The sequence below is a fragment of the Histoplasma capsulatum genome, genomic scaffold, assembly GCF_000149585.1.
Source record: "Histoplasma capsulatum NAm1 scaffold_1 genomic scaffold, whole genome shotgun sequence".
Taxonomy (NCBI): Eukaryota; Fungi; Ascomycota; class Eurotiomycetes; order Onygenales; family Ajellomycetaceae; genus Histoplasma; species Histoplasma mississippiense.
The window spans coordinates 7,181,488-7,192,789 of record NW_001813982.1 but is presented as its reverse complement, the minus strand read 5'-3'; the positions used below and the strand labels follow the sequence as shown (position 1 = coordinate 7,192,789).

Genomic DNA, 11,302 nt, shown 5'->3' with positions numbered 1-11,302 from the left:
GCAGCAAGTAATAATCTAAATTTATAAAAGCATTTTTCAACAACAAACATTATAGATGATTGAATTACAATAATAATTTATTGAAATGAATATATTTTTATTTATCATCTTTTCTACATCTGCATTTTATGAAATGTCTCTGAGAAAGAAACTTTCAATTCTTGATAAACACACAAAGGATCTAACACTTTATATTATGTGAAAATCAAAAATGAGTATCAAATTAAACATTGACAATCAAATGATAGATTCATCATCAAATCAAATGTAATATATTTAAAGTAAATTAAATGATGATGTGCTAATAAAATTTCAATTTTAAATGAGTTATTATTTAGTCAGTCAGTATACATCAGAATTCATTTTTTAATAATTCAACTTTCTCTTTCTCAATTTTACATTTCAAATCAAGATGTTAAATTGATTGGATGAAATTCATCAGAAAAACACTCCATTAACAATTCATTTATCTGAATTTGATTGTAAACTTCTAAAAATAGATGAGCAGAATTGAAATGATATTGTTAAAATCAACATACTATTTAAAAATTTGAATGATCAGTTGTATAATTAAAATATAGAATGTTTGAGCCCCGGTGGCTGAATGAATAATGCAGTCATCAGATAGCGCCTTGGTGTGTGGGACTCAAGATGTGTGGGTTCAAAACTCATAAAAAAACAATATTACATTCAGAATCAACTTCTCAACATTTAAAATAAAGAGATGTGAATCTGTTAAGTAAATATCTTTAAATAAATTTATTATTTGATTTAGTTTATTGTTTCTGAGCTGAAAATCTGTATTATAAGTATCAAATTCTGTCTTTCATTAATTTTTCTATGTTCCTGTTATATTCTTGGCATCCAACACTAAGTATTCCTCCTGTATAACCAACTCTTACCTGTATTTAACATGACACAAGGACTCGTCATAAGCACTGCTTGCATACGAGTATAATGGAAGAATAATAATAATAATAATAACTAAAGGCTCAACACTGAGCTTCAGTACTCTACTCATCTCAACTAGATATTAAATAAAATCCCAATCAAATATTCAATATAGAATTATATATATGTTTTATATAGTTAAATCAATAAAGGATATCTATATACATTTTCTTCTCTAATATTTGATTGATTCACCTCTGATTTTGATAACTGCAAACTGATCTTCAAGGCATGAAGCTGATTTATGTGGAAAGGTGTAAAGCTTGCTTGATGAAGAATTGCTAGTTACATGGCAAGTTGTATGATAGAAGAATTTATTAAGCCCAGAGCAGTTGACCCTGACACCCCACTCACCATAGTAATTAATTATACACAATGCTACATACAAAATTTGCCCTTCAAATAAGTATATAAACAGCTGGAAAAAGTGCAATAATGAAAAAAACCAGCAAAGAATTCCACTTATTTTATCCTCTCTATTCCTTCATCTTAATAATCTCCTTTCAATGTGTAACTATATTTCAACACTTCAAACGGCTTAGTTAACCCATCTGCCATGTTCTCAGTGGAAGGGATGTATCGAACTGATATCTCATTCTTGCAGATGAGATCTTAAAGAATATGAAATCAAACTTTTATATGCTTAGAGTGGCGTGGAATCGCTTCAGAAGAGGATAGCTCTATGGCAGATTTATTATCAGCATGAATTGTATAAGCAAGGCCATTGGCTGAGGCGGGGATCGGGTGATCATCGGTGTTCAGATTATTGAGATGGGAAGGCATGAAGCTGGCATCTTATAGAAGTTCATGTAGACAGACAAGCTTGTAAATGGCTTCAGAAAATGCAATATATTCAGCCTCAGTTGATGATTTGAAAACCTCTGTTTGCCAGCAGCTTCGCCAGGCGACGGGGCCACCCGCCATATATATATGATGTAGCCGGTGGTTGAACGGGATCCCGGATCCCTACCAGCCCAATCGGCATTTGCATATGCCACGGGTTCAATGTCGGCGTTCTTGTGGTAGCTCAAAATAGCCTCATTAATCAAACCCTGCAAATACTGTAACATTTGTTTGAGTGCAGCTCAATTCTTAAAGGTAGAGTGTAAACTAAATCTTCTCAAAAATTCAGTGGCAAAGCTCAGATCAGAGTGTGTATTGAATGCAAAATATTATAGAAATTCAATATTCAATTGATAGAAGTGCAGTGTAAATTCTGCTGTGTAGACAATCAGTTTTTCATCATCATTCATAAAATCAACATTCTCCTTTATAGAAGTAGTTGCAGAATGGCAGTCATTCATCAAGAATTTCTTTAAAAGATGCTTAATGAATAGAGGTTGAAACAGTGTGAGGACATCAAAATCTCTTTCAGTTTTCATACTCAAATATCAGTTTGAATCCTTTACATTCTTGATCTTGTAATTAGTGGTGATTTTGACCTTGACTCAGTTCAGATCCTCAATCTTCAAGCTGTAGAGCTGAATGCCATTCACATAAACAATCACATAAACTCTTTTAATGTCATGAATAAATAATCTGACATCATAAGAACTGATACTATTATTATTATTATTATTCTTCCGTTATACTCGTATGCAAGCAGTGCTTATGACGAGTCCTTGTGTAATGTTAAATACAGACAAGAGTTGGTTATACAGGAGGAATGCTTAGTGTTGAATGATGTCAAGAAATATAATAAATACATAGAAAAATTAATGAAAGATAGAATTTGATCTTACAATACAGATTTCCAGCTCAGAAACAATAAGCTAAATCAGATAGTAGATTCATTTGAAAGTATCTACTTAACAGATTTACATTTCTTTATTTTAGAAGCTGAGAAGTTGACTCCAGATGTAATGTTGTCCCCTTGTGGGTTTTGAACTCACACACCTTGAATCCCCACGCCAAGGCGCTACCTGGTGGCCGCATTACTCATTCGGCCACCGGGGCTAAGAACTGATGCAGAAGCCTGACTGCAATAGCATTTTTCACAGTTTTTCATATCATAATAATGCTGCCTGCTTGAGTTTGTATAATTCTTGCATTAATTCACAGACAAGATCACCACGACCCTCATGGAAGCCAGCAGATTGATTCATATATATGTGCTTATCAGCAGACAGTTGAGCGATCAGAAATGCAGTCACCATATCAATTTATAGAATGTGCCACTCTTAGAATGCTGAGATCACCATGAGAGCTCAGAATGTGAAGGCAGTGATGATGAGTGTAAAAGTTTTTGAATAATTGACACTCTTCTGTTGATAATTACCACAGACAACTGCAATTACCATCTCATCTCACATCTTTTCAGAAGCAGAAAAATCTATTAATAGAAATCAGATTTTTTCAATGATTAATTTGATTGAATATTCAGATATCTCATCTTGCTGTGGAGTATAAGAAAAGATCAGTTTTCATTTAATTCCCTCACTAAGTATATAAGTGTAGCCGCGATCAAATTCAATTCATCATGATCGGAATGTATAATTGTGATGCTGCAGCTCAGCAGATTCTTGATGAATTGATTGAAGATTCATAAATATTTTAATATTTCATTCTTGTGTTCTAGAAGAAATACCCATCTCATATATGTGACATTATCTGTAATGATCATGGCAAGCTTCTTGCCGGCATATGAGAATATGTCATTTTCAGTTCCAAGGGTCTCACCTCCGCTGAAGATATTCACTCAAATCTTAAGAGCTTTGCGGGTGGCACAGTGTGATGTGGAATTCTTATACATAATATATTTCTGCTTGGCTCTGACACATATGGCGCAGAATGATAACTTCTTCAGACTGATAATAGCAATTTCAAAGTGTAGATCTCTTAGAGGATCATCTTTAATATTTACTGATATGACTCAATTTGCAGTGCCATTCATCAATCGGCAGTTGTTTCAGAAGAATAGTGGGTAATTAAAAAAGTGAGAAAACAGTGAAAAAGTCTGTATATGAATTCTTAAAGTTATTTAACTGTTCAACCTCTTCACAGCTGAACAGCTTCAAAGACCCTGCATTTGAATTGTAATCTATTGAAATTGTCTTTGATATCAGAACAGCCACGTACGCGACTGCCTCATATTTTTGATCATTCATCACATTGTCAAATGTCGGCGGACTGTCGAACAGAATGTAGATATTGTTGCAGGTCAGATTGGCATAAAACAAGTCATTGTTAGTAGAGAACAGAAACTCAAAATAATTCCCAGCATCAACATGCATATCACAGCAAATATAGCTCTGATGCTTTATAAAGTCAATGAAGATGAGATTAACTGACAGTTCTGATATGTAATATATATGATTGAATTCAATCAATCTTTTACTAACTGAAATGAACATCATGCTGACACTGTGAACCTTCGGAACAGTCTTATTGACCACTTGAACTGTTAGATTATTTATTTTCAAAAGTACTGAAAATCATGATTTTATCACTTGCAATATGGCAGCCGGCACTACTATCTCATATAGTAAGAGGATTTTTGTGGGGTTTCATAAAACAGACTGGCATGTTTATAACCTCTGCAAGATTCATCATTTAATAAATTTCAGAGCTGTCAGTAATTGTCAATTATAATTTATCTTCATTGTTTATTCTCCTTCATTTTTTCCTTTTTATTCATTTTTTTTTTTAAATTTTTTTATTTTTGCTGTATTGTTGACTCTTCAATCATCTGCAGCAGTATCAGAATTGACAAGTCAGCAGTTGCTTCAGTAAGTTCTATCACATTCAGAACACATTGAAAGATTGTTTCACTTCAATCATCACCACAGAAACCACCATGACCACAGCTGAAACAATCTCTTCAGATTGAATTAAATGTATTATTATTAGAATCAGCAGCTGTGGTGTTCAATTGAACAGAATTAGCCATTGTATCTGAAGATTGTGCAGGCTTTTTATCCTTCAGAGGGTTCAATCATGAGCGGATTTTCTTCATAAATAAATGAATGTTTAATATAATCAGAATTGATTTGAATTCCTGCACTTCTTCAATTTTCTTCTGGATTGTAGCTCTTTCAAACATTGAATAGAGTGAATAAATATGTCAAATACTCACACATCTGACAGCAGCATCCATAATTTCCAATTTCATAATTGCAGCATGAAATTTGTCAAAAAAATTGTGCATATTAATGATCTGAGTGTCATCAAATGAGATGAAATTCAAGGACTGCTTCACAGCATAATTATGATTTAAGAATAGAGTATTTCTTTTCAATCACACACTAAAGGGTATAAACAATCTGATCTTCATCATTCTTAATGAAACATGGCCTGACATTCGCATCTAAAGAGTTCAACATGATTGTGTAGATTCAATGGTTCCGGGCATTTTAAAAGAGAGCTCATTTAGAGTCTTATATAGAGTTCTGAGCTTGCTGCCTCTCTATTATACCTCAGCACTGTGCATTAACCAACTTCGCTTTTATTGAGACAGTCCATGTGAGGTGGTTCAACATGCTGGTCAAAACGTTCAATTTGATCATAGATTTGACATCTTTTTTGAATTGAGCAATCACTTTATTGTTGAGTTATCTGAGTTGTAGAGGTTATATTCCAACCTTTCACTGAGATCAGCATATATTCTATGAGTGTTCAGACTGTAGAAGCAGTGAGTATATTATTATTATTATTGAATGATTGATTCATTGCAGCTTTACACTTGCAGATTTTTTCTAATTTCAACTGAAGTTCTTAGACTGAAGTTCTAAGAACTTCCCTCTCTCCTTTTTCACTGCATATTGTCAACAGAAACACACTGACATGATCTCATCCTCATCAACCTCATTATCATCATCAGCGACTGACATGATCTCATCCTCATCAACCTCATTATCATCATCAGCGGGCACGCCCCTGCCAGTACAGTGAGAGCTTTCAGCCTCACTAAATTGTCAGATGGGTTGGCTAGGCTGGGTAGATCGGGCTACTGACCTCACTATGTCAGAAGCCGTGGTAAGGCCTGCAACAAATCAGAAAAGCATTTCAGAAGGTTAAAGGAGCTCATTAATAGAGCTTTCAAATGCTTCAGATAAATGTTTGCGAGCAGAGCTTGAATGTGAAGGGATTTCATCACCAGCAATCAACTCAGAGGTCAGAACACGAGATTGTGAATGAGTGTGTGAGCGAGATCACAATGGATCCGCCATCTTGATTTCTTAATAAAGGCACCTTGGATCAGATCCTTGGCAATATAAGTTTTCATGACATTCTTTCATCAATTGAAGGTTTAATTTTCAACATGGTGCATTCCACTCTGCAAGCTTCTAAGCGAGCATGGTATGGATCAAAGCAAGATCTTAAGAACACGTCAATTTGAGTGTAATAAAATGATTTTAACATCAATATTATATGTGTATTGAATGAAGCAATAATAACAATTATATCAACAAGGAATTCTGAATTGGCAGCATTGTGCATAAAACGGGTCTCATAACCTGTGAAAGATTTACAGTAAAGCTTGCTTGATTGAAGGATTGCTAGCTATGTGGCAAGTTATATGATGGAAGAATTACTAAGTCAGAGCAGTTGACAGATTAGATGCTGTATTTCAAATTGTGTAATAGAATTTCATATCATCTGTAATTCTATTCTCATCTCAGCTTCAGAGTGTTTTGATGTTGTATCTTTAATATGTGAAACTTCATTATTGCCCACAGATCCCCTATAGAACTTAAACCAGAACTTTGTGCAGATCATTTCATTCAATTCATCTATCAATCATCTATTCACTGTTTTAACAGTTTAGAGATATGATATCTAGCTTCATCTTCTACTCAAAATGCAATCTCATATTTTTCAAGAATGTAAATATAATGGAGATAGTCATGAAGTAGTATAATCTTGATATACTCCTTGGAATTCATCCGGATGTTCAATGGAATAATGTAATGCACTCATTTATTATTTCCTTATTATCTTTGTTTATTCTTACCTCTTTCCATTATGTTCTCGCTAACGCTATTTCTATATGTATATATATATGAATGTATGTATTTCACACATCTTCTTTTTCTCTTTCTTTTTTTTCTTAGTGATTAGCTACTATTATTACTACTATTATTACTACTATAATTACTATTGTTATTATCATTCACTATGCTATCTACTATCTTTCATTATTCACTCTTCACATTGTCATCACCCCTCACAGTTTCTAATCACTCAATCTTTGAGAGACAGTTCATTGAGTAATAATCATGACCTCTATCCACAGCATCCGCTGTACTTGTGCCACTGTTGAATCAGAAGCAATAAATATCAATGAAGAAAATTGTAAAACACACACCTCTGCTATTGAAAATGCACAACAAGCATCATTTTTTTTTATAAAGTTAAATTTAAATATAATTCAGAAGAGGACACCTCTTCTGAAGATTTAAAGATAGCTGTGATTAGAAGAATTAAAAAGTTACAGACTGAGAAAAAATTATAAGAACTTCAACACTGATGTAATAATATAATACTTTATTACAAGAATTGAATGAAGCAATTTCAGTCATATTCAAAGCACATCTGAACCATGGTAGAGATGTAATTAGTGTGAATTGTAACTGTGAAAATGTCACAAACATTCTCAGATCACTGAAATCTATACTACAAGCATCTAACATCTTAGTGGAAAGCACAGTGACTACTGTTGTCAGTGGGAGATGTAGTCGGGTACAACTTTGACAATTAAAATTTTGAGATTCTGACATGAGTGATCACTCTTTTCAGAGTATGCGAATTTTGCCACCATGGGAAGAATTTGTTAGCTGGATGCAATGTCAAGTCACTGATTCAGATAAAAGTTTTTGAGATGCAGATAGACAGTACTGAAAAACAAAGTAATAAGAAGATCAGACAGTTCAACAATTTGCTTTATATTTACAATCAGTTGAAAGACGTCTGCAGCATTCTTACAATGAATACCATTGAAAATCACACCTCTATTTGAAAGTTCTACCTTCCATTCACTGAGAATTTGACAAATACACAATCAAACTAAAGTTAAGCTATGATGCCACTCTTCATAAACCTGCAATGGTGGAATCAAATCTGTCAGAAAGACAGAAGAAATTTAAAAAAAAGTCAAATTTCAAAAACCCCATTCAAAGCTTTAACAACAGAAATAATACTGATAATAGATCACAAAACAAATGCAGATGAAATGATATTAGAAAGTTTGATGACTCCATCTAATCAAAATATTGCTGTTATTGCAAACAACCAGGACATACCATCAACTCATGCTTCAAACAATTAAAAGATGAATTCAAGAACATCAAGTCAGATTCAAAAACTGATGCAAAAGACATGAAGAATTCAAAGAACTCAAAAAAACATTTAAAATACACCATTCAACTCACAATGACAGCTATAAACACAGAAAGTCAATACAAAAACATCTTAAGCTTCACTATCACAGTGAAACTCACTACATTTAAGAGTCTGTAAAAAGTGCTTGCACTAATAAACTCTGAATCAGAAGTGAGTGAACTGTGTTGATGCAAAACAGAGCATCACAATTCCCCACAGATGTATATTCAAGAACAGATATCTCAGCATATTCAATTTTAATAATGACAACTGCTTACACTTTCAAGATAGATGATGAGTCTCTGATTCAGAATCTTTATGAACACAGATCATGCAAAATTCATGATTCATTGATAATTAAACATTCAAAATGTGAAATCATGTACAACATCATCATCTGAAAATTTTACTGATCAGATATATTGAAGAATATACACTGGTTTGTACACAACTGTGATCACTGCAACTCAGTGACAGCATGATATGAATGCTGAAAAAAGATGCTAAAGTCTCTACTCATCTCTGAGCAAATTTGATGTGATATAGCTATTAATTTTGCAGTTTTCTTGTCTGAAAGTGAAAGTTCTACAAACATTTTAATCATTGTCAATCATCTCAACAAGGGCATAAAATACTACAGCTCTGTGACAAGATGAATGCTGAAGTAATTGCAGATGCTTTTATCAGAAACTCATTTTATCATATACACAGTCTGCTTTCATTCATTGTGTCAAATAAAAGCAGTCAATTCATCAGCGCACTCTGAGCCTGCATATATCAATTACTAAGAATTGAATGAAAGTTATCAACAGTGTATCACTCAGAGACTGATGAATTTATTGAAAGAATGATATAAACAATAAAGAACATTCTCTGTAAATTCTGTAATTACACATAAAACAACTGAAGCAACCTGCTGTCACACACTGAGATTGTGATTAACAGTTAAGATTTCATTATAATATAATAGACATAAGATCATTTTTTCTTTTACATAAATACAACTTAGAGGTTCTGAACTTCTCTGAGATTTTCTGAGAAACCGCGTACACTCACAGCCTTATATAAACAGCAGAGAATATTGTGAGCAAGTCAAAGAAAGTTTGTAAATGAACAGAAACTTCAATGATCAGTATTTAATAAAATTATGAGATCAAGCAAACATCAGAAGAAGTTCTGCAATTTAATATTATATAAAAGATAAAATGTGATTGAATCTCAGAAATATAAAAACAGATCACCTCTTGCATATGCTAGATTATCATCACATCAAATATACAATGCAATGAAGAGAGTGTTAGACATACATGATTATCAACTTAACACTTCACTTGACATCTACAATGTTTTTCATACAAACCTAAATCCAGTCTTTCATTAATTTTTCTATGTATCTATTATATTCTTGACATCATTCAACACTAAACATTCCTCCTGTATAACCAACTCTTGCCTGTATTTAAGATTACACAAGGACTCATCATAAACACTGCTTGCATACAAGTATAATGAAAGAATAATAATAATAATAATAATGATTTTTCTGTGTGGCTTTTAATGTTCTTCCATTCCATGCTCCACATTTGTGTAGTTTTTAATAATTTTTTCATGTAGTCTTTAATGTTCTTCTGCTGTTTTGCATTTCACTGTGAGATGGCTTCTGATATTCTTCTGCTTCAATCTCTTTTCTATAAAAATCCTCTTTATGTGACCTTTTCTTCTGATCTCTTTTCTCTTTCTTTTCTTAATCAATTCGTAATCTGTATTTAGAATAGTGCTAGATCGTTAATCGAAGTACGCTCATTACAGAAAGACAGTCTTTAGAATGAGATATGAACATTTTGAATATGTAGTTATATCATTTGAACTAGTTAATGCTTCAATGACATTTCAAGCATACATTAACAATGCCTTGTCTGATTTGTTGAATATATATTATGTTGTCTACTTGGATGACATTCTCATATTCTCCAATTCAAAGCAGAAATATAAAGTGCATGTTACTAAGATGTTAAAATGTTTCAAGTGCATGAATCTATTTGCAAAACTCTCTAAATGTGAATTTGAAGCGAACAAAGTCCCATTTCTAAGGTTTGTTATAAGTACAAATGGTATTGAGATGGAGTCAGACAGAGTCTTCATTATTGTGAAATGATCTACATCTAAATCAATTAAAGAGATTGAATTCTTTTTGAGCTTTGCTAATTTCTATCAGCAATTTATTAAGTCTTTCTCCTTCATTGCAGCCCCATTATTTGAACTTACAAAAGGGAGTAAGAAAGAGGAAAGAAAAGCCACTTTCATGTGAACAGAAGATGCTCAAAGCATTTTTGGTGAGTTTAAATCATGTTTTATACATGCTTCTCTATTAGCTCATTTTGACTCAGCTCAGTGTATTCAGATTGAATCTGATGCATTCACTTTTACAGTTGCTGCTATTCTGTCACAATTGCAAGATAATAAGCACTGGCATTTAATTGCCTTCTGATCAAGAAAGTTGATTAATGTGAAAATGTGTTATAATATTCATGATAAAGAACTCTTGACTATTGTAGCAGTATTTAAAAATTGAAGACATTATCTGAAGAGAAGTCAGTATTCAATTCAAATCTAATCTGATCATGCCAATGTACTTTATAATATTAAGAAACTGAACAGACATCAATAAGGCTATTCTTGAGGACTCAGCATATACAGAAATGCCTGAATTCTTCACTTCATTTCTGAGTAAAGCACAGAAGATTGATTTTTTTGCTGCTGAATAAAAAAAAAAAAGTTAAAGAAGAAGAGTATGACTGTTGCTGAAAATATATTATAAACAATTTCTGAAAATAATATATTGCATGCTGATGGTCATGCATATGTCCCTCAACAAAAGACATTCATTGATGAAATTATCAGTGCAAATCATGATAATCTGCAGAGGGGTCACTTTGATATAAAAAAGTTCATAAACAGCATTCAGAACAAATATTATTGACATGAAAATAGGTCAGAAATATCAAAAATTATATATTCATTTATGATACTT

The 11,302-nt window shown here is 32.7% G+C and overlaps 1 protein-coding gene across 1 annotated transcript; it reads right to left on the bottom strand.

The window, feature by feature from the left end:
• Positions 1–5,485: 5,485 nt before the first annotated feature.
• Positions 5,486–6,914, bottom strand: HCAG_02047 (predicted protein; the record flags this gene model as incomplete). The annotated part of the gene is made up of 5 exons (XM_001544950.1): positions 5,486–5,570; positions 5,734–5,826; positions 5,905–5,932; positions 6,423–6,449; positions 6,905–6,914. 5 exons carry the CDS (start codon positions 6,912–6,914, stop codon positions 5,486–5,488), a joined length of 243 nt encoding a protein of 80 aa, XP_001545000.1.
• Between the last annotated feature and the right edge of the window lie 4,388 nt (positions 6,915–11,302).